The sequence below is a fragment of the Aedes albopictus genome, chromosome 2 (genome assembly GCF_035046485.1).
Source record: "Aedes albopictus strain Foshan chromosome 2, AalbF5, whole genome shotgun sequence".
NCBI lineage: Eukaryota > Metazoa > Arthropoda > Insecta > Diptera > Culicidae > Aedes > Aedes albopictus.
Window position 1 is genome coordinate 40,817,092 of NC_085137.1, and position 24,709 is coordinate 40,841,800.

Below are 24,709 nucleotides of genomic sequence, written 5' to 3' on the forward strand. Positions count from 1 at the left end.
CTTATGGATCGCCTGCTCTAGGCGCCGTTGTTGTTCGGGATTGAGCTGCTTCATCTCCTGGTCTTCGCTGATCTGGTCTTCCTGCTTCGCTTCTAGTGTGCAACACACCGCTTTGACGCCAAACTTTTCCCAGAAGTTCATTCCTAGGATGACGCAGTCTGGAATCGAAGGTACCAAAAGCACTGGAAGAACTTCGTTGCGGTTGTTATACACTATTGGGAGATAGACGAAATGCGAAATGTTGTGTCTTGTGCCGTCCGCTGTTTTTATTCCGCCGCTGACGTTTCCTTTCTGCAAACCGCAGTCTTCCGCCAGCTCGACTCTTTTTCCTCCTAGTAGGGAGCAGTTTGCTCCGCTATCCAGCAAAGCTGTTAACTCCTTGCCCAGCACTGATATGACGGCGTGTGGTCGATTGTCACTTCCGGGGTTGATAATGATCGAGTTGAGGTTTTGAAATTCCGGGATATCGGAGGGGTCTCCGAGATTTTGCGGAGAGCTGCTCCCCTCTACTGCTGGTTCTCCGCTTGGTAGTTTACCGCGTCCATGCGGCACGTGAAGCAACTGCGCAACGAGTAGCCTTTCCTTCCACAACGGTAGCAGAATAGGATGGCTTGCGGCTTCGGACAGTCCATGAATCTGTGACCCTCCTCGTCGCAGTTCCAGCAAAGCATTGCTATTCGTTGGCCGTTCGGAGCTTCTTCCTGTTGTATCTGGCGATCTTCCCGTTGCCTGGCTGGTTCTGGCAGCAGACGTTGACTTCTTTGGTTATTGTCGCTCTGATCCGAGCTTGGCATCCACTGTCGTGCTTGCCAGCCCTGTGCTCTTAGCGGCTGTTCTTGCTGTTGTTGTGGTAGCCGCGTCTGGTATGATGCGGTTTGCGGCCGCTGCTGCTGTGCCGCGGTTTGCGCATCTCTTGTGTACTGCCGCGCTACTCGCAGGACGTCAGCCTCTGTCCGGTTGTACCTATCCGTTGGCCTTGGCTGCCTTTCGTCGCGTGCGGCAAAGCTTGGTCTCGCAGATCTCCGCTCAATGTTCAACTTCAACGCGTTGACTTGCTCCATCAGTTCGTCGATGTTGTGCTGCCAATTGTCTTCTGGTCCTACCTCCGCTGCTTCGTGCTCGAATGCGCCTTCTTCCACCTCCACGGCGTGAACTCTGTTGAACCGCTGTGGCTGTTGGTGATGCTGAACCGGTGGTGGTCTGCTGGTTACTACTGGCGTAGCGAAGTTCGGTTCCAGAAGCGCGCTGTGCGGAATGGGAATCCTGCGCTGCCTGTTCAGAAGCATCCTCGTCTCGTCGTATCCGGTGCAGACTTCCACCATTTCTTCCAGTGAACGAGGCCTCGCTGCTGTGACGATAGCTGCGTAGTTCTCGTTCATGTTCTTCTTCACCAGAAAGAACTTTTCGTCGTCTGGAATTGGTGGATCGACAAAGCGGAAAAGCGCTGAGATATCTCGGTAGAACTTCGCAAAGGATTCCTCCCTTCCTTGAAATCGAAAGCTGGCTTCCAGACGCAGAATTTGGGAGTATCCGCTCGGCAGGAATTCCCTTCTGATCTCCCGCTTGAACTGGTCCCATGTCCGCAACAGGTTCTGCGACGTTGCTCGTGAGTACCAGTCGATTGCGTCCTCCTGGAGTAGATGCTTGATCGAACTCAGGAGTGTGGCGTCGCTCATGCCTTCCGACCTCGCGAATGTCTCCACGCGATCTAGGAACACGTTGAGTGATGTAGTGTCCTTCTCGCCGCGAAACTTGAAAGGCCAGTTGTGCACCGCCTTCTGTATTCGGCGATCGTCCGCTCGTTCCGGTGCTGGTCGATCTCGCCGGATTAGCCGCTCCAGGTCGTCTCGCATTCGATAGTTTTCTTCACGCGTCCGCTGTTCTCTTTCCTGCATCTCCGCTATTCTCGCTTGCAGCTCCTGAACTTCTCGTGACTGTGCTTCTGGGGCTGGACGGTTCCATGTTTCTCGCTCCCGGGGAAGATAGGGAGGCGGTGGTGAGGTGTTCCGTTGTCTAGGCTGTGTCTCCCCTGCGTATTCGTTGTCTAGCGCTCGGAATGAACTAGAGAACAGCAATCCTCGTCCTTGTCCACCGGAGAAAGACGTCACTGGTGGTGGTGTGGTTTCTTGCCTGGAAGCGTCGCCCACTGGAATCGTGGCGTCCGTTTCGCCACCTACTGCTCCTTCCTCTCCACCGTTGTTCCTTCGTATGGCTCCGGTTGACGTTGCTTGACTGACTACACTTTCACTTCTTGGCACACCGTTCACTACACTTGTCCCGTTCACTTTATTTAGAAGCACGTCGACATGCACTGACAGCATTGCGTGAGTTTCCCGCAGTTCGTTTGGTGGACGGATCAACAGTAATCGATCACGATAGTGGTAAAGACGTGTTCGTATTTGGTTTAAAGCTACGCTATCGGCTGTGCGGATGGCCGCTTCTGCGCCAATGTGCAGCTGGTGAACTTGAGATTCACATTGCTCTAGGTTGGATTGTGTGCTCATGACATGGTCTGAGCTAGTAGGCTTACTGTCTCTCAAGGACTCTTCTTGTATTAGGGCCTTGAGGCGAAGAACCTTGCCTCTATGTGTAGTGGGTCCAAGGTTTACTACGTGGCGTAAAGCCAACTCGTAGTTTACTTCTTCATCAGTCAAATGGGTAAAGTCCATTTTTATTTCGAATTTAATGCGTAAGGGTTAAAATTACATTGGTTATCGTAGGCCGGATAACCAAAAAGCACAAAAACCAAAAACTTTTGCTCACAAACCAAAAAATCGCTAAACGGTAGTTTAAATGTGGATTTTCAGTTGGGCGCCAGTGTTGCAAACTTCCCGACCAGTAGAGCAAGACTACCGTATAGCAGGGTAATTCGGGCACAAACACGGCAATCAAAGCACCAACTCAAAGCTTATTCATTTAGACAACATCTTTATTTGGCTCCTATCATTGTGCCACCTAAACGCCTAATCCTCTCTCTACGTCCTAGCTGTTTATTCTTACTTAGAAACTAACATTTGTCTCATCTTTGTACTCACGCATCGCCACCGATCACAAACCTCGACCGCTCACTCGGGCCTCCTCGCCTGCCGGATGCGTGTTCCCGGCCGACCCTACGGTCCGATTCATGATTGGCGCCAACTCGCTCACCAATCCGCTCCTCCGATTACCGATGCGATCGTTGCTGCCTTCGAGCCCTTCGCTCCCGCGCCGGAAAGCTGGCTACCGCGTCCCGCCGAAAGCCACCGAGAACGTCTCAAGATCGACGGTGCGCCGACGTCGGTGGTCACCCCCGCTCGGTCTGCCTAATTGATGTTGACGAAACTGGAACGAGAAAAAAGAGCCCTGAGGCGAGCAGAGCTGTCAATAACTAACTCCAGTTGGTTTTTGCTTCGCAGCATACTTCTTTGACGAAGGCTCTTTGCTCCTGTCCTCTCGGTGTATACGGATCGTCACGGTTTCTTGCCTCTTCCGTCAGCGCTTGACCTCGGCTGATCGTGCAAGATGTCCCGCCGGGCGGCTGAATGATCTTCACTGGTGGGCCACGATGCAAAACTGACACTCGTGCGGTTTGATCTGCCAATTGCACGGACGGCGAGTGCCACCACCGAGTTCACCGACGGTCAAACTAGAAAAACGGTCATTAGACGGATGTCTCTCGCAAAGTCGAAAATGCTCACTCACCCGGGGGGAAACAGCGCTAATCGCGTTCGGATGTGCACGAAATACGTCGAATGAGGTGCAGTTTTCTCCAGAACATGTGGCTTGGCAATCTCGTGGTGGTGCAAAATGGCCGCCTCCTTTTGTTGGCTGCACTAAGCGTCGGTCTGGTGATGGAACAAACCAGTTAGTTTTCCACCTGTATCTGGTCGGGCGATAAATAGACTCACCTCACCGATGCAAAGGCCGAGTTCACCTTTTTCGTGTAACTGAAATTGCCTCCAACAGCAAATCAATTTTCCACCTCTTTTTTTGAAGCTGGAGCCACTTCTACGCCCGTAACGTGAGCCACTACCGTTTCGACCGATGGATGCTTGCAAACTGCTGGCACTATGAACGATCGCGTGATCAGCTCCCTCCGCCTGATTGCCGGTGATGGTAGTTGTGCTTGAGAAAAAAAAGCCTCCCTTTCTCTGGGAATGAACAGTGCTCTCTCGATGAACGTCGCTTGTGTGTATGCTGCCGTCGAGCCGTAATGCAATGTTTGCCTCTCTCGTTGCCGAGCTCGATACTCAACGTATGTGATCGAGGCCTGCGTGATCGGAATGGAGTGCTTTGTGTGTGTGGTGTGCGGTGGTTAACATGAGCGCGAGTTTCAGGATTGCGAGTCGATGATGGTAGGCATTACAGAGGTGCTTAAGTTGTTCTTGGCGGAACAAATTTTTACTCATAAGTCGGAGCATTTACAAATGTTCTTATGGTTTAACGAGTTCCTAATGGCACAGCTGCTAATCACAAACTTAAACGTAACACAGTATTTTTAAAATTTGATTCTTTTTAATGATTACAAAAGATTTACATTAGATTCCATGGTTACATACCCAGACAATAGATTAACATTTGAATTCTTTGTTACTGTTGGATTCAGCGTTCAAACCATTAGTTTACAATAGAATGTATCAGTAACATTGAAATGTACTGTTTTTCAATGGTCTGGACGTTTGAAAAAAGGGTTTTTGCTTGGGTTTTTGAGTAATTCCGAAACAGTGTGTATCGATGACAGCCAAGTTTTGTTGTAATCAGCTCGGTCGTCAGCGGTAAAAAAATCCGAATAGCAGTTTTGTGTGCGGAAAATGTGGAAAATTCACGCACAGCTGCGTGAATTTTCCGCGTTTTCCTCACGGGAGAAAATATAGTGTGTGGTGCAGTGCTGAATCATTCAACAGTTGCGGCATTTCAACAGGTTTGTATGTGTTTTGTTTGCGCTTTTGCGAGAGCCGAGAGGCGAAGTTGAGTTGGCAGGGCAGGGCTGGTAGCGAATCACACTTTCCCAGAAAAATTCCCAGGGTTGGTTCGACCTTTTTCATAATATAATAAAATCATCTAATTAGTACTTTTTACCTATATTTAAGATTTTTTTAAAGTTTTCTAAACTAACATTTGAAAAGGGCTAATTTTATTGTACCAGTATTAAAAAAAAATATTAAAAGAAAATATTGAAAAAAAGGAAATATAGCAAGAAAAATTTGCGAGCTTTTGATAAAGGGAGCATCATGGTTTTCTAATTTAAAGACCGCCCCAGAAAGTATGTATCAACGCACAGAGAAAATACTGGCATTTAAAAATTATTGATTATTGACTTAATATACTTGCACAAACGTTCTGTATACAGGACCTGCGATGCGACAGCGCCTTCGATTTTGACATTGACAGTACCTCGGACACTACTTTTTAGTTGGGTTTTGCCCCAATCTGCAAACATCTAACCATCGAGGCAGCCCATCTCATGAGCCCCCAACGAACGAATCGGCACTGTACATAAAATTCTAAGTTATATTTGAACCCACGTTTCGTTATTAATAACCCCTTCTCATCTCTCAACAGTGACAAGGACGTCAAGCTGGTGCGCGGTGCATAAGCAATCAACCCAGAGCTTGTTGAATGCCGATCTAAGCAAGATCTGCATGAGGGCCAACGGACTTATTGTAAAAATACTAATTTTCCCTTCCTTTAATTTGACTGCAATCTTGACTGCAATAGTTTCATCATCAAACTTTTTTTCGTGAAATCAAATGTGAAACATATTACTGAGTAGAACCGTAGAACCATCTTTTGCATTTGGTAGCTTTGCAAGGTTTTTAAATATAGGTTCGCTTTTTAAACTTGGAACACATGCATGCCTTTGAATCAAATTCTATATTGTATGCTGTATTCCACAAGCTGTAGTTCATCAAATGTCCATAAATGCTACAATAATGGTTAAGCACGCTGTAATGTTACTTTTGTACCTCATCACCCACTAAATGCAACTACATTAGTGGTCTAATAACACTTAGCGCGCTTCGGCACGGTTCCATCATGCCGCTTATAGTGTTGTCACATATAATGCTTAGTTTGCTAAACCCAGTTATCTGGCTGGTGGGACATGGGAGCCTAAGCTTCATCCATTAATGCAATTAGACGTTTATTGAACAATAATATGAGCGATTCGAATATTTGAAGAACTTTTCAAACAACATAGAAGCTTGTGTAAAGTCAATATTTAGCGAATTTAATCTATGCAATATCTTGCATTTCAACGCTTCGAATGATGTTCAAGTATAGGTTCAAGTTGTAGTATATCGAGTTTTTTTTAGTGCTACAATAATGGTTAAGCACGCTGTAATGTTACTTTTGTACCTCATCACCCACTAAATGCAACTACATTAGTGGTCTAATAACACTTAGCGCGCTTTGGCACGGTTCCATCATGCCGCTTATAGTGTTGCCACATATAATGCTTAGTCTGCTAAACCCAGTTATCTGGCTGGTGGGGCATGGGAGCCCAAGCTTCAATCATTAATGCAATTAAACATTACTCGATTTACGACATGATTGATCCAAATATTAGATAATTGTTCGATCTGTGTTCTTAGGGTCTGTGTCAATTGGCGAATTAAAGTTAATTTTTACTTAAATTTGACAGTTCAACACTTAAACTTGACAGTTTTCCTAAGGAAATAATTATCGAACTGTCAAGTTTAAGTGAAAATTAATTTTAATTCGCCAATTGACACAGACCCTTAAAATCAGTAATAAAATTACTACTCAAAACAATACGTTTACCGTGCAATTCACTGTTTGAAACAATTTGAAAACATTAGAATCTTCTGTATCACACAAGGTATCACAATAGAAAACGATACCCAAACCATTGAATTCAATGTAAATACAGTACAAACAGTATGTTCTGTTTCACAATAGAAAACAATTCCAAAACAATTGAATCAAATGTGGAACCATAAATAAAATCACTACCCAAAACAATACGTTTACCGTGCAATTCACCTTTTGGAACAATTCGAAAACATAAGAATCTTCTGTTTCACAATAGAAAACCATCCCCAAACCATTGAATCTAATGTAAGATCACAGTTCAAAATAGACAGTTCTTGGCATATTTAACAGTTCAAAATAATACAAATACTTAAAAATCTACGGTATATTTGATTCCCCGTATATGCATTAACAACATTTCATTTACATTAGAATCTTCTGTTTTGCGAAAAAACTTGTATGGAAAAAAGTCCTTTTTTCTATTGTTACGATACTTAACAACCTATACAATTCAATGTGAAATGCTCATTCACATTTGATTCTATTGTTAGAAACATTTGATTCCATTGTTTTTCTACTGTTATTTTAACATTGAATTCTATTGTGAGAGTATGGTTTTCAATGGTACTGTTACATTAGAATCCTATGTTTTTCTATTGTATTTTTTATCCGGGAAGTCCTCCTAAATTGCTCGGTGAAGCACGAAAGTCCACTTTTTTGATAAGTCATCAAAATTTGTCTTTGCGAAGGTTCACCAAGTCCTCCTTAATTGCTCGGTGAAGCACAAAAGTTCACTTTTTTTTGATAAGTCATCAAAATTTGTCTTTGCGAAGGTTCACCAAGTCCTCCTTAATTGCTCGGTGAAGCACAAAAGTCCACTTTTTTATAAGACTTATCACTTAGTGATCAGAATTTGTCTTTGCAAAGGTTCACCAAGTCCTCCTAAATTGCTCGGTGAAGCACAAAAGTTCACTTTTTTTTGATAAGTCATCAAAATTTGTCTTTGCGAAGGTTCACCAAGTCCTCCTTAATTGCTCGGTGAAGCACGAAAGTCCACTTTTTTGATAAGTCATCAAAATTTGTCTTTGCGAAGGTTCACCAAGTCCTCCTTAATTGCTCGGTGAAGCACAAAAGTCCACTTTTTTATAAGACTTATCACTTAGTGATCAGAATTTGTCTTTGCAAAGGTTCACCAAGTCCTCCTAAATTGCTCGGTGAAGCACGAAAGTCCACTTTTTTGATAAGTCATCAAAATTTGTCTTTGCGAAGGTTCACCAAGTCCTCCTTAATTGCTCGGTGAAGCACAAAAGTTCACTTTTTTTTTGATAAGTCATCAAAATTTATTTTTGCGAAGGTTCACCAAGTCCTCCTTAATTGCTCGGTGAAGCACAAAAGTTCACTTTTTTTTGATAAGTCATCAAAATTTGTCTTTGCGAAGGTTCACCAAGTCCTCCTTAATTGCTCGGTGAAGCACAAAAGTTCACTTTTTTGATAAGTCATCAAAATTTGTCTTTGCGAAGGTTCACCAAGTCCTCCTTAATTGCTCGGTGAAGCACAAAAGTCCACTTTTTTATAAGACTTATCACTTAGTGATCAGAATTTGTCTTTGCAAAGGTTCACCAAGTCCTCCTAAATTGCTCGGTGAAGCACGAAAGTCCACTTTTTTGATAAGTCATCAAAATTTGTCTTTGCGAAGGTTCACCAAGTCCTCCTTAATTGCTCGGTGAAGCACAAAAGTTCACTTTTTTTTGATAAGTCATCAAAATTTGTCTTTGCGAAGGTTCACCAAGTCCTCCTTAATTGCTCGGTGAAGCACGAAAGTCCACTTTTTTGATAAGTCATCAAAATTTGTCTTTGCGAAGGTTCACCAAGTCCTCCTTAATTGCTCGGTGAAGCACAAAAGTCCACTTTTTTATGAGACTTATCACTTAGTGATCAGAATTTGTCTTTGCAAAGGTTCACCAAGTCCTCCTAAATTGCTCGGTGAAGCACAAAAGCTGTTTCTTTTGATAAGTGATCAAAATTTGTTTTTGCGAAGGTTCATGAAGTCATCCTTAGCTCGGTGAAACACAAAAGTCCACTTTTGTATAAGACTTATCACTTAGTGATCAGAATTTGTCTTTGTGAAGGTACACCAAGTCCTCTTGATCAGCATCATACGATTACTCGTTTTGATTGAACAACTTTTTAAGTGGTCTTTGAAAATTGAAATTTTCTTCAAAGTACTTAGAGTTAGTCTTTGGGAACGTTCACCAAGTCCTTTAAAATTATCCGGGGAAGCGCATTTGTTAATTCTGCTGCGATGAATTGTTTTAAGTCTGTGAGACTTAAGTAATCTGAATTTATATGTACGAAGGTTCACCAAGTTCTCCTTAATTACCCAGTGAAGCCCATTGGTTTACTCTTCTGCTTTGATTAGTTTTAAGTATCAATCTATTCTGGTTTTGTCTGCGAAGGTTCACCAAGTCCTCTTGATTTACTAGGTAACGCATCATACGATTACTCTTTTTCATTGAACAACTTTTTAAGTGTTCTATAAAATTTTCTTCAAAGTAAATACTCAGAGTAAGTCTTTGCGAAGGTTCACCGAGTCCTTCTAAAACGCTAGGCAACGCACGATACGTTAACTATTTTGCTTTGAATGGTTTCGTGAAATTATTTTTCAAGTACTCACAAGGAACACCAAGACAAGGTGACGCTGAACTATTACGTCTTCTTTGGAATACCTATCTTGCATTGAATGATTTAGTAGTCTTCGAGATACTCTTCAAAATAATAATCAGAAACTGACTTGATCGATTGCACAAAGCACGTTTATTAAAAATTAACTGACCGTTTCCCATCACGTACTGATCTTCTTTTTACTCTTCACGGGAGCATTTTCAAACCCGATGGGAGGTCATCCACTACCTGGTAGACGTACAGCGATCTGGAACCGGTACAGCCACCGTGCACTAACGCAGCTTCCGTAGACTTTCGGCGAATGCGATCTTCCGGGACATGGAACTGCTGCTCCGTCTTTTGTGTGGAACTTCCGAGTTGAAGCTGGTGGTGGTGGTCTTTTTTGTAGGGTAGGAAGGTACGCAGTGTAGCTCTCGTCGGCATTATCATCCAGATCCATGGTGGTTCTGCTTCCGTCCAAACCCCCGCAAAACTTTCAACTGGATGTACTAGGCGGTTCTGCAGCAGGGATGTTATTTCCCACTTTCGTGACAACACCAATCGAGCCTTGACAATTTTGTCCGGGCCGGGGTCCAGGCTGAAATTCGAAAGGTCCTATATAGCTAGGTACTCAATATTATAATAATTCTGTGATACTTACAGTTGGGAACAGTTGTCTTATTTGTACACGAGACCTCATGTACAAGGTAGTTGGGAAACGGAGACGATTAGGCACATAATTTCCGCGAACGAAAACAATTTCCTTTGGGTGCTGGCGCCTGAAGAACGTTAATAATATAAGCGGAGCACCCAGCGGAATGTGATACGCGAGAGCAAAACAAACACGTGTGTTACGGTCGAGTATAAAAGCACAGAATGGTTTTTATTTGTCAAAAGTTACACAGTCAAGTTCAACTACCCAAATGTATGATGGGATTTACCCAGTGAATAGTTTGTTCTTCACACCCCTCCTCAAACGAATCACGCTTCAATCCCCATGAAGGTTCGGTGCCTGGCAAATGGCACAACTGACAGACCCTTGGTGAGTATATCGGCCGGTTGATCAGCCGTCGGGATGTAGCATAAGTTCACCTTACCTTCTTGGACGCACTCCTTGATGAAATGTAGCTTTACCTCGGTATGCTTGAGTTTCTTGGATGAGCCGTCCGACTCTGCAATGGCGATTGTAGACTGATTGTCTTCGAAGATAGCCGCAGGCTGACGGTCATGGATGCCCAATTCCGTGAATAGCTTAGAGATCCACAAAACTTCGCAAACACAGTCAGCCAGCGCATAGCACTCAGCCTCGGTCGAGGAAAGCGCCACGGTCCGCTGCTTCTTGGTGCTCCACGCTGTCGTAGCACCGTAGATCTGGATCAGGTATCCTGAGACCGAATGTCGGTCGTTCACGTCAGTGGCCCAATTTGCATCGGCAAACCCCACTATTTGGCGACCAGCAGTATCCGTTCTCCTGTAGATCAGTCCATATTCCGGTGTTCCCTTTAGATAGCGAAGCATTCTTTTTGCGTGTTGCCAATGTTCTTCTCCAGGGTTGCACTGGAACTGGCTAAAGTACGAGACGGCCGCGCTCAGATCCGGGCGAGACGTCACCACCAGGTAAGTTATGCAGCCGATCAGTTCCCTATGTGGTTTGTGCAAGTTCTGGTTGAGTTCCGCTTTCTTAAGCTGCAAGCCTGGGTCCATCGGGGTCGATGACGGCTTACACGACTCCATTCCGAAGCGCTTCAGCACAGAATCCACATACTTCGGCTGACTCAGCTTCATTACGCCTTTCTGTCTGTCTCTGTCGATTCGAAGTCCCAGGAACATTCGAGCTTCACCGAGGTCCTGCATCTTGAATTCCTTCCTCAGCATTCGCTTCACCGTCTTCACTTCGTCCAAGTTCTTCGCGATGATCAGGACATCGTCCACGTACAGCAACAGGTACACTGGTCCTGATTTGCCTGCCCGGACGTACAGACAGCTATCCTCCTTGCATCGACGGAATCCGCATCGTGACATAAACTCATTGAAGCGGTCGTTCCAGGCCTTGGACGCCTGCCTCAACCCATAAATGGATTTGTTGAGTCTGCATACTTTATCCCCCTCCTCAAATCCTTTTGGTTGACGCATATAGATATCCTCAGTAAGGACTCCATTGAGGAAGGCGGATGTCACGTCCATTTGATGGACTTCAAGGTCGAACTGATTGGCAAGAGCAAGCATTGTACGAACGGTCGACATTTTGATGACTGGCGCATACGTTTCCGAAAAGTCGAATCCGAAACGCTGCGTGAAGCCTTTGGCGACTAAACGCGCCTTCCGCTTCTGAACAGAACCATCCGGGTCGAACTTGAGCCGGAAAACCCACTTGCAGTCAATCGGTTTTCGCCCGGCCGGCAAGTCCACCAGCTGCCAGGTGTTGTTTTCAGCCAGTGACTTCAGCTCCTTGTCTATGGCAAGCTTCCATTCAGGCCAATCTTCCAGTTTCTGCAGCTCTTCGACGGTTTCAGGAACATTTTCGACGTAGCTTTCGGCGTTCAGTGCATATGCGATGCATAGGTAATCACTCAGCTTCTCTGGGGGTTTCCGAACTCGCTCACTACGACGTAGACCTTCTTCCGCGTCACCGTTGTTCCCCTCCTCAGCTTGATCCCGATTTTCGCCGAACAGCCTATCATCCGCTTCATCAAACACCTCATCATCGGAATCTTCATCATTTCGGGAACCAGGAACGGAGCCGCCTCCAGCGTTAGGCAATTCACGCTGGGCATCCTCACAATCAGCAACGATTCTCGAAGAAAATGGTCCAAGCAGTCGACCATGACTCACTCCGTGGCCGACGTCGTTCGAACTCTCCGACTTGCATTCGATGTTCCGCTGTCGCAGGGCTGGTTCATCCACCACGACATCACGAGCGATGAAAATCCGCTTGCCGTCCCACAAACGGTACCCGCCACCGCCGTATCCAACGAAGTAGCTGATCTTGCTGCGAGAATCCAGCTTTCCTCGCTTCTCCTTCGGAATCAGGCTGTATGCCTTGCTCCCGAAAATTCGAATCCTGGATACGTCCGGCTTATGCCCGTACCATAGCTCATACGGTGTCTTATTTGTGGTTAGCGCTGCCGTAGGGCTCCGGTTGACGAGATAGACGGCCGCCAACACAGCCTCGTTCCACATATTCCGATCCAGTCCGGAATCCGCTATCATTGCTCTGGCCTTGTCGAGAATGGTGCGATTGAACCGCTCACTGACCCCATTCTGCTGGGGAGTATATGGGACAGTGAACTCCACCTGAATACCCTTGCCTTTGCAGAAATCAGCAAATGCCTTGCCGACGTATTCCCCGCCGTTATCGCATCGTAAACGGCTGATGCTGGTATCGAAATGGGCTTCGACCATCGCTACGTAGGTTTTAAAGCAATCAAACACCTCATCTTTTGTGCTCAGGATGTAGACCGCACAAAAGTGAGTGAAATCATCTGTAAAGGTAACGAAATAGCGCTTACCGTTCCATGAAGCCGGGGACATCGCACCGCAGACGTCGCTGTACACCAACTCGAGAGGCCGAGAGCTCCGCGGAAGTGGCATATCCTGGAAGGGTTTGCGTGTCTGCTTGCCTTCCACGCAAGGGACACACACGCCACCGCCGCCACTGTTTACAGCTTCTTTCTGCAGCGACATTCCTTTCACCATATCTCCACGGATCATCTTCAGTAAGCCACTCTTCCCAATGTGGCCGAATCTTCTGTGCCACAGCTCGGCATTTCCGATAGCCTTCTGCGACACTAGCACCTCAGAGTTCACTGGTTTCTCAATGTCAACGTTCAGTTCGTACAGTCGATCCGACCGACTGCCCGTACACACAACCTCACCATCCCGTTTGATCACCGCACTGTTCTTGGAGAAAATCACTTCCATTCCAAGCTGTCCCACGCGACGGATCGAGAAGAGGTTGTAGTTCAAGCCCGGGACGAACAAGACGTTGTCGACGACGCACTTCAACCGACGTTTCCCGACGCGAGCCACGATATCCACTTTTCCCTTGTGGTGGCTACTAAGCACTTCACCCGATGCAACCTTTATCATCACTGGTGCATCTAGCTTCTGCACGTCTCGGAGGTATTCACTCGAACAAATCATGTGGTCGGACGCGCCGGAGTCCAAAATCCACTTGAATCCACCTTCCCCACACAATTTTTCGTTTTTGTCTACACAACTACTGACGAACGTGACCTCCGTTTCACTGACGTGCGCTTTTTCCTTCTTCTCGAACTTGTTTTCCTTCTTCTTCGGCTTTACGCCATCCGAATCGCGACGATGGGGACACTCCGACCGTTTGTGCCCCACCTTCCCGCACGAAAAACACTTCAGTTTCGATTTGGCACTTTTTCCGGCGAATGCCGTTGATTCCCCACTTCCTCTAGCATCGTCACAATGTTCGCGCTTCACACTCTCACTCAGCAGACGGGCTTTGACAAAGTCAAGAGTGCACTGGTCTGCCGACAGTGTTTCCAACACGGTGACGAGTTGTCCGTACGATGGCGGCATCGTTTGCAGGAGGTAAAATACCACCAACTGTTCCTGCAGTTTGATTCCGGCTGACTCCAAGTCCCGCACCATCCGCTCGAACTGGAGCAGATGCGCCTGAAGCGGTCCGGATTCCTCAAACTTCATCGCTGATAGCTTTTTCAGGAGGTAAAATTGCCCGGAGATACCCTTCCGAGCGAACGTATTTTCAAGCGTCGTCCAGATTTGCCGCGGCGTTCGCTTGCCCTTGATGTATTCAAGTTGCGAGTCGGCAATGTTCCGGACTAGCACCGACTTGCATTTTACGTCCTTCTTCTTCCTCGCCAGCAGTTTTTCCTCCTTCACGCGCTTGACGTCTGCACTGTCGGTCACCAACACCTGGATTTCGGCTACCTCCTCCGGTTCCGCACGAATGCACTCGATGAGGTCCAGCTCCTCCAGGTGAATTTCCATTCGGAAACACCAGTTGTTGAAATTGGCACCGTCGAAAAGATAAACTTTCTTTTCCTCCTCCATTTCAACGCACTGCGCACTACCGACGACGTCAACAGCAACGAGAAAAACACTCACACTCGCGACGACTTTATTACCGCACGGCCCGGGGCAACACAACTTTTTGCCATACGCTGCGGGGCAGCTTCTCCTTCCGACGACCAAAAAAAGTTTCGCGACGCGTTCCAACGTGCTCACAAAAGGGGCTCGGGCTATGCTGGGACCATAACCTATAAGCGGAGCACCCAGCGGAATGTGATACGCGAGAGCAAAACAAACACGTGTGTTACGGTCGAGTATAAAAGCACAGAATGGTTTTTATTTGTCAAAAGTTACACAGTCAAGTTCAACTACCCAAATGTATGATGGGATTTACCCAGTGAATAGTTTGTTCTTCACAAATAATTATTTATGTTTTTTTATCCGCGCGCGAATGACACTGCAGCCTGGCAGCTGCACGCGATTTGACAGATGCTGCTAACACACTGAAGCGAAAGCTCGTCAACTTTTTTTATGCGTGATTTGAAAGATTCGGAATAGATTCCAAAAAAGATTAAACTCAAAATTCTAGAGTGTCATCCCTTCGATTACTTTTGAGGACTAAGCGCCTTTTTTTCATTTTACGGAAGCTTATTTTTAAGCTGAATAGCGTTCCTTTCAGCGGCACAAGTGTACTTTTTATGAACTGAAGTTCGGTTAACTACTTAAAAAGTGAGCTGTATAGAACGCTATTCATCTTCCTTCGAATAGCTGATTAAGCCCAAACATGCTGTTTTATCCGAACTTTTGGTTGCTTGGGAACTCAGGTAGTGTTCGTGTAATGCAACGTGTACGTACACGCGACACCACTAAAAGCAGAAACCACTATTTTTTTTGTTCGTACGTCGTCACTCAGAATAAAAAACATATTGCGCTTAGCAAGAAAAATTTTATTGTCGTCGCGGTTGAAACCCGAAGTTTCCCCACACCCGACAATCGAATTTTCTCAAAATCCATACGTGAAACCTAACGTCGGACATGGTGCGCTGGACAGCGGACCTGGCCCTCTATCCAGCGCACTGTGCTCGACATACGTCCGACACCCGGTTTAGGAGAAAAATCGATTTTCGCGTGTTAAAAATTCCGATTTTCAACTGCACGAACAATACCCGCATAAACGATTACCATAAGAAGTGCTTAACCACCCATTCGGAATACAGTTCGAACAGTATGCGGTAATGTTTAACCGTCTACCTTACGGTTCGTGTATAGTGTTGGTTTATTAGGGTAGTTTCACACTTTTACCGACCTGTCAGTCAGTTGTGCGCAAGGGTGAATCTCTTATCATGGGCAGTATCCATATTTGCATTACTTAAAACATACCCAACCGGTATCAACCGCGTTCGATCAGTACAAGACTGAATGCAACAAATAATGGCACAACCAATCGAATCAGTAACAATTCCAAAAAATATTGTTTTATTTCCATTTCATTACAACAATCTCGAAAGGGACCATAATGAGTTAACTTACCTTTCCACGCAAATTATTAACAACAACAATCAGCCGGTGGGCGAGCGTCGATGTTTGTTTTGGTCGCAGACAATAGAAACGTGCTGCGAGTAGCTTTGGCGCGCAACGACGTCGTCTGCTTCATTGCTCCTGATTGGCTGCACGCAACTGGAGTGGAGCTGCGCGTAGCTGACCAGCGCGCAAATTGCGCAACGAAAGAAAAACTATACAAAATATTTGCAATATTAAATTTAAAAGTTCTGCACGTAGATTGTGACCTAGATAAATCCATATTTTACGTACGTCATCTACGACCAACTTTATTTGTAAAACTTAACACTTTATTTAACATTACATACTTTAGCCGCAGACAGACGTTCAAGTTTGACTCAGCAGCTTGTGTAAAAAACATGGCCGCCACAAATTGCCAAGTGGCAATCAGCGAACAGATGGCGTTAGCGACGTTCATATTCAATCGCTGCCTCACATGGGCTTTGCGACCAACAACTGTCACCACGGTCGTCTTCCAGACGGATGGCGGGAAAAGATCGCACGTGTTGCACGCTAATAATGTTTCCATATAATTTGTGCAGAGTAAATCACTTTTATTTAATGTCTAAAATCTTTTGCACAAACTAGCGCAGGACTCTTGTAAAATATTTTACACATTTTTACTTTTATTTTACATAGATTTGCTTGAATAAAACTGCATTTGAATGAACTTCAGTCGCATTGGGAAATCTTTGTGAATGTGACGCAAATGTAGGAATGATTTTGACAGTGTTTGTTTTGATTTTATTTTTCGGTGGGTGGTGAATTGGGTGGTAAGTAAGCGGCTGGAAACACGTGGTTTTTTAAACTGTCAACCACAGACAAACAGACATACTACTCAAATCTAAATCATCACACGATTTAACGATTATTTTGAAAATAACGTGTGGTTCGGACTGTGCTCGCATGTGTCATGGTGGCGCTGCTGTGCCTACATCACCTCTCAATTTTGGAGAGAAATGAACGCGACGCCGATCAATGTTTACATAAAATGACTCAATCATGAACCTTTATTCATGTTTTATGAATGGATGACGCCACGGGGGAGTCGTCACCTGCAAAATTGTTACATCGAGCCGAGGGAAACAACACCTGCAAATGAATGCTTCGGATTGAGCATTATAGAGGGTGCTAGTGAGATGCCAAACGATGTTTTTGAAGCAATTTTCTTCTAAGTAATATGTCCGTTTGTCTGTGTGTCAACTCCACCCGACTGCACTGTTGCAATCGGTTGCCTAGGTGTCGCTAGTGAAAATTTACATGGAAAATTTGAATAAATTTGTTCGAGCTAGAACGTCTGTCTGCGCTTTAGCTGTCTGTATATAGCACGTCGACACTGGAAAACTCACATCAAGCCAGGCATCAAGCTTCTGCCAGGCTGTAATCCGGTCAAGAGGCACATATCGCTGTAGCAGCTGCTTCCGGCAGCTCCCGAATCGTTTTCGAGTGCGGATCTATGTGCTTTCTGCACTTAAATTCTTTCAGTGAATTAATTTGAGTGTTGGAAGGATACTCACTCACATAAGGATCAACAAAATGTTTCCCGATTGCAGACAGGTCAAACAGACATATTACTTAGAAGAAAATTGCTTCAAAAACATCGTTTGGCATCTCACTAGCACCCTCTATAATGCTGAATCCGAAACATTCATTTGCAGGTGTTGTTTCCCTCGGCTCGATGTAACAATTTTGCAGGAGACGACTCCCTCGTGGCGTCATCCATTCATAAAACATGAATGAAGGTTCATGATTGAGTCATTTTATGTAAACATTGAACGGCGTCGCGTTCATTTCTCTTCAAAACTAAGAGGTGATGTAGGCACAGCAGCGCCACCATGACACATGCGAGCAGGGTCCGAACCACACTTTATTTTCAAAATGACCGTTAAATCGTGCGATGATTTCGATTTGAGTAGTATGTCTGTTTGTCTGTGATTCCAGGTCGGACTCTGGTACGAACCAGAACTGAAGCACAGGCTGCAGTCAACGCCGTGGCAAAATGGGCATCCTCGATGGGATTCCAGCTCTCCGCACCAAAAAGTATCCGATGTCACGTTTGCTCCTCTGGCCACCGGGTCAAAGGCACACCGATCAGAATAAGCAATCAGCAGATTCCACTCAAGAACACCGTCAGAATCCTCGAAGTCCTCCTAGACAGAAATCTTATATTTCGACAGCTTTTTGAAACGGTCAAGACCAACAACCCCTGCCGATCGTCCCGTGTTGATTCTCTCCAACTGCCAACGTTATTTCTGCTTTATGGCTAGTTTCCACTTCATACGTACTGTGCAAAAAGATAGGACAAGTAATGGTCCAGTAATGATTCCGCTTCAAAATTACTTGAGCGGTTCGCAGATGGCAAGTAAAGATAAAAGTGTAACACTCATAACGCCTCCCGTGCGAATCAAATGGAGCTGTCATTTTTCCTTGCGGAAAAATGGTCCGCGCTATTATTCCGTAAGGAAAAGTAACGTTTCTCCCCATACTGGATCAGTTGTCAAAATTACTTGCGGAAAAAGAGGGAATTTTACTTGAGCGCTCTACTTGGCAACAAGAAACTAAGCTTTACAGTTGGAGACCCCCGATCACCCATGGATTCAAGCAATCATCAAGAATTCACCGAGATCTATAAGTTTCGCTTGGATTACCGGGCATTGAGGACAAGATTGTGGAATAGGTACCTGGAAACGTCTCAGCCGGTTCTCTTGCTGGTACTGGTCGACATTCCTGCCCCCGATATTCTGTTGACGTTCCTTTTCTCGACCTCAAACGTTGGCTCGTTTCCACGTTTCGAAGACGCTGGTAAACCGAATGGAATGGCATGAGAACCCATCATTTGCGGAAAGTGAAGGAATCAATCGAAGCTTGGAAGGATACTCGCTCACATAAAGATCAGCACTACCCGCATAGACAAATACAGTTTGCCATAGGGTCTGAACAGTAAACGTGTTCTAAATAGTATGGTTAATGTGTCACATATTGTTGTTCTTATGTTCAACAATATTAAACTGAAAGCTATGAACCGTAAATAACAGTATGGATAGCCCATACTAAGCGTTACCAATATATTACATTGTTCATACATTGTCAAACAGTATATAATTGTGAACATGAATTGAATAATTGCAATATGAAATCACAATATAGCATACGGTTGATTATTACACGCTTGCACAGTGCACTCACACCTGTACATTTCACCATACATTACGGCTGTTCAACATTATGACAAAAAGTTACACGTATTTGTAATTGTGATAGACTTGAATCGTGGTGTTTCTTATTTTCTCGCGGAATATTTTATCAAAGCCTGTTCAAGATAACGCAAAGTTCGATAAAATTTTATGCGATTTCTATTTGATTTGTTTCTATAATCCTATAAGCAGTATTTTTCATTATTTTTATTATATTTTATAGTATCAGCACATGTTCTATAATAGCACAGAGAAATAGACGTAAAGGAGTGTTTAGAATCTCTGAACAAAAAAAAACAACTGTTTTTGTTTGCATTGGGTATAGGACCTTTTCAAATGTTACGCGAGTTTCGCATAACAACAACTTAAATGCTATCATCATCGCGGGAAAACGAAAGAAACGCCAGCAACTCAAATTCGCCAAGAAAATGAATATTCAGCTTCCACCCAGAAGAAGTAGGATCTTAAAGGTGAGTTATTTTTTGTGGATCGAATATTCTATCATTATTACTGCTATTTTCATCGGGAATTTCATCCATCTGATTGCAGGTTAGCCCGGTAAGCCATCGTCGGGTACTCGGAAGATCTGTGCCAGATCTGCTGCTAAAGGGCGATCCTGGAACTAGTTCTAAACAGATCATCGGATCTGGGTGTTTATGGCGTCTTTCGGAATATCCGCGACAACTCGGAACCGATGTCGGAACTGCGTTATAGATGGAAGTGGTAAGCTTTTCACCATTCATTCTAATACAAAAACTTTAACATTTTATCCTATGTGTTTGTAGGAATTTTCCCTCGAATTTTGTGGAAGCCGGGCATGATAGCTCACTCGGAACTGACCGACCGACTTCGGCAAGGAAGAGTCATCAGGCAACATTTTCGATGACGATGAGGATGAATTTAAACCAGCTATTTTGAACAATCAGCACCGGCGAAAGCTGCAGCCTCGACTGTAGGGAAAAATGTCAGCTCCAGCAGCTAAACCTACAGCATCTGTGACTGCCAAGCGACCAGTTCCGGCCAACAAGCAAGTCGAGTAAAAACTCTAGCAAGGAGAAAGAGGAACAACTGCTTTTGAAGAAACTGTGGTGGTGATGGGCGGTGACTTCTGCCAAGAAAAATGAGGAAACCTCCAGTGTGGATTCGCCGGATTCCGACGCGGAGTCTATTGTGGTCTCGGTCAGAAACAGGGGGAGCGACACTAGTCTTGCCAAGCCAAAAAACCTCAAAAAAAGCTGAAAAAAGCCCAAAAAAGACGCTAAAACTCGCAAAAGTTTTGCGGGTTTTACCGGGTTTTTGCGACTTTTTTCGGCTTTTTTGGGGGTTTTTCGGCTTGGCAAAACTAGTGTCGCTCCCCCCGGTCAGAAACGGAAAAAGGATGAAGAAGAGAAGAGTGATGAAGAAGAAGAAGTCCATAATAAAATAACTTATAAAATAACTTATAAAATGATTCATCAAATTTGATTGTTTTTTTTAATTCAAGTGAATGATAGCTCCGTTTATAAATTAAAAAATTCCAATCCAGGTTTTAGTTAGTACAACCATCAAAAGCTCAGGTTTTACATAAAAACCGAACAACTTGTGATGGTTATGCTGGATTAGCCTTTTTGGAATTTTTCAACTTATAAACGGAACCATCAGCTTATTTAATTTTCATATTTATTTATTCTTATTTAATGGTTTCAACATAGATGAACAATATAACATACGGTTAAAATACCCCTGAATACAATAAATCAACAATAACACATACACTGTTCGTTTTTCTTCCCAGTTTATTGTACAACTGTCCACAAACTGTTTTATTTACAGTGGGTCGGAGCAAAAAATGGATAGTATACTGACCATCTGGCATACTGTTTTCGAAAAAATTTGTTCGGGAAAATCGGCGTTTTTTTATGGTAACATAACTTAACCGCCTATCCCACATATTGTAATTTACTCGAGAACCATCTGTGAAACTGTTGAATACATTCATGGTACGGTTGACTTATTGTTGCTTTGGATGCTATACTATACTGTTGAGATTCTGTAATAAATTGTTGCTAACAGTATGATAAACAGTACTAGTATTGTTCATGATTATGCGGGTAGGGTGGCCCACACTTATATGAAAAACAAAAATTTTGAAAAATGCCAAGTCTTACCTCCTGAATCAGTTGTTTCGAACTCCCAGAAGCTACGTTCAAAATTTGAGCAAAATCGATAAAGCCTAAGGGGGCGCTCAACGAGCTTGAAGTTTGTATGGGAAATCTTGGCCAAATGTATGCAGAAATCTTAAGTTTTCGAATTTTGCCGCTTGGTGGCGCTGTAAACGTTCAATATTCAAACCCTTTGGTGCTTTTGTAGGTGACTATATACCAAACAACTTTGTCGAATACTGCAAAGTGATCCAACGTCTGTGAAAAAAGTTATACCCTAGGCAAAGTGAGGCAAAGTATTGAGATTTCATTATTGATATTATTCCTTTACATGTATTGGAAAAATATCAATAATGTTTCTCCACGTGCAGATGTTCTACATCGCGAAATCTGTCCCTATCTCGATGATTTGGTCGATCCCTTCAATCTGCATACATTTTATCTCTCTGTATGTCGATACCTCGGTCGATACCTTGGTCGATACCTCCTTATCTCGATATTTCTCTATCTCGATGCGATTTTGTTCGATTTTGTTCTAGATTTGTCTTCACATGTCGATATAGCCGTTTCAGAGGTTGCTAGTGCTGAGTTTTCGACGATATTTAGATAGCACGAAACAGTTTTACAGTTTATAAAACGGAAAATTTAGAATAACTTTATTGAAAACGTTTTTGATTGCACGTTGTTACACTTTTTCATTTTTCTTTCTGACAGTTCGTTTAAGCCTAGGGGCAAGACACTGTGCAACGAGAGTAACTCTGAGAAATTCTGAGTAACTCTTTTCATCAATGATCGACGAAATTTGTTGAAAAACACCCCTAAAACTGCAAGAAAGGCGAGATATCGGGCAATATTGTTTTGATTTTGCGATGAATCAGGCAACACTCATGCAAAAACGGGAGCAATCCGGAGAAATTCTGAGCAACTCTGTGAAGGAAAATGTACTCTCCAGCACAGTGTCTTGCCCCAAGGTTTAAGCAACACAGATCTAGGGTCAGATGACGAACTTGTTATTAACAAAGACTAAACCTAGACTGTTCGCGGGGTTGGAAAGTCTACCTGACTTCTACACTCCTCCTCTTTCCAAGCCCATCTTTCGACAAAGCTTTTCAAACTGACTACGACTCAAAGGTTTTGTTAAAACATCTGCAACCTGTTCTTGCGAAGGCACATACACAAGATCTACTTCTTTTTTCCAAACATTATCTCTGACCATATGATACTTAACATCTACGTGTTTAGATCGCTTCGTTTCGGGATTCTTTGCCATGAACAAACAGCCCTGATTGTCTTCCAGAATAGGTGTCGCATGTTTCAACGGTACCTCGATATCAGAAAATAACTTCTTCAACCACAGAGCTTCTGAAACCGCCGACGCAGCTGCGACGTACTCTGCCTCAGTTGTTGACAATGCCACCAATCCTTGTTTCCTTGAAGTCCAACTTACAGTGTTGCCGTACACCTCGAAAAGAAAACCACTTGTTGAACGACGGTCATCCACATCATTCGCCCAATCGGAATCCACGAAGCCTTTCAACGGTTGAGCGTTTGCATCCCTAGTATACACCAACTCATACGACGCTGTCCCACGAAGATAGCGCAATACTCTCTTTAAATAGTTCCAGTGAACAGTTTGAGCACAGTCCTGAAACCGGCTGAAGTAGCTCACCGAGAAGCACAAATCGGTCCGACTTCCAAGCATCAAATACATCAAACTACCAATCAGTTGCCGATACTCTGCAATTCCTTCAACGGATGTGTCTGGTCTAGATAGCTTCGTGCCTACTTCCATTGGTGTAGCGACAGGATTACATGATTGCATATTGAAACGCCTCAAGATACTTTCAGCAAACGTAGACTGGCTAATAGCTACTCTGCCCAACTCCCGGTCTACTTTGATCTTCATTCCCATGAAATACTCCAGGTTTCCAAGGTCCTTCATCCGAAATTCAGCAAGCAACCTCGACTTTAGCTCCTGAATGGCAGTTTCGCTGTCCCCACAGATGAGGAGATCATCTACGTACAACAAAAGGTAGATTGTCCCATTCTGGTCCTTTTTAACATACAGGCAGTAGTCTGCTTCGGATCGCTTGAAACCCAGGCTGGTAACGAATTGATGAAAACGGTTATTCCAGCATTTTGGAGACTGGCGTAGACCATACAACGACTTTTTCAATTTCAGAACTTTTCCATCGCCAATACGCACTCCTTCAGGTGGCTTCATGTACACCAGCTGCTCCAAGTTTCCATGCAGAAATGCAGTGATAACATCCATGTGACAAAACTGATAATCAAACTGAATTCCTACCGCTAACAGAAACCTTATTGTTGCTAGTTTTGCCACCGGCGCATAGGTTTCATGGAAGTCCACACCCTCCTGTTGCATGAATCCACGTGCCACCACCCTTGCTTTATACCGATCCAGATTTCCATCCTTATCCAATTTCTTTTTGAAAATCCACTTCGATGTTACGATCTTCACATCCGGAGGCTGCTCGACTACGTCCCATGTTTCGTTTGCTTCCAGCGAATCCAGCTCCTCCTGAACTGCATTCATCCAGCATTCTTCATCTTCACGACCTTTGATGTTTTTATACGACAACGGGCTACCATCGTCACCAGTATCAACCAGCATCGCTGACGCCTCTGTCTCGTAATCCTGAAGCCACACGGGTGCTCGTCGAATACGTCCACTGCGACGGTTCAAATCCAGCGGGTCACCGTCCAAATCCAGATCCTCGGTGCCAATATCTGTCATCGACCTCTCATCTTGAATCGTCCATCCATCCGACTGATTTTGCTCTTCGTCCTCAACAAGTGTATGGAATTCGCCAATGAATTAACTACATCGGCTGTTTTCCTACTCTCCGCATCGACCAATGTGGCGCTAGCTTCTATGCGCGAAATATCGCTAAAAGTATTGTGCATCCTAGCTTAATCACTCAGATCCTGCTGAACTGAGTCAGCCGCCATAAGATTGCGCCCGTTTGATTTGTACACGGCGGCTGACAGCTACACCCGGCGGCTGCAAAACAGTTTTAGCCAAGTTGCACACCGTGTACAAATCATACGTGCGCGGTCTGGCGCGATCTGAGGCTGCGCGTTTCGAACGCAGCTTGCTGAGAATCTAAGATAAGCGCGACAATAAATCGCAAAAATATTGTATGGCGAATAGCATCTAAAGGCAAATAAATTTATCGAAGTGGAATACATTATTCGAAAAAATATTTGGTAGTGGTTGTGCACAATGGTGACTACTATTAAGCCTACCAAATATTTTTTTCAATAAAAGCTTTCTATTTCAAGTAATTCAAGTTTAGATGCTTTTCACCATACAAAATAAAATTGATTTACTCCTGCTGATCAACTGTGGGTGTGCACCAAGCGGGTAGTCCA

The 24,709-nt window shown here is 44.3% G+C and overlaps 1 protein-coding gene and 1 long non-coding RNA gene across 4 annotated transcripts; one reads left to right on the forward strand and one right to left on the reverse strand.

The window, feature by feature from the left end:
* Positions 1-489: 489 nt before the first annotated feature.
* LOC115256882 (uncharacterized) lies at positions 490-4,433 on the reverse strand. 3 transcript variants are annotated; one of them, XM_062849517.1, is made up of 3 exons: positions 3,888-4,433; positions 3,401-3,824; positions 490-3,342 (listed from the first exon to the last, which is right to left on the reverse strand). In XM_062849517.1, the coding sequence occupies exon 3, from the start codon at positions 2,667-2,669 to the stop codon at positions 507-509; it is 2,163 nt and encodes a 720-aa protein (XP_062705501.1). In that variant the 5' UTR covers positions 2,670-3,342; positions 3,401-3,824; positions 3,888-4,433; the 3' UTR covers positions 490-506. The 3 variants fall into 3 exon arrangements, with proteins under 3 accessions (XP_062705501.1, XP_062705500.1, XP_062705499.1); XM_062849516.1 differs by having other exon boundaries at positions 3,401-3,625; positions 3,682-4,433; XM_062849515.1 differs by having other exon boundaries at positions 3,401-4,433.
* A 14,950-nt stretch (positions 4,434-19,383) lies between these two features.
* LOC109427770 (uncharacterized) lies at positions 19,384-20,340 on the forward strand. The gene is made up of 3 exons (XR_002134309.3): positions 19,384-19,642; positions 19,722-19,895; positions 19,958-20,340. It is a non-coding gene; the product is annotated as an uncharacterized LOC109427770 (long non-coding RNA).
* Positions 20,341-24,709: the final 4,369 nt, after the last annotated feature.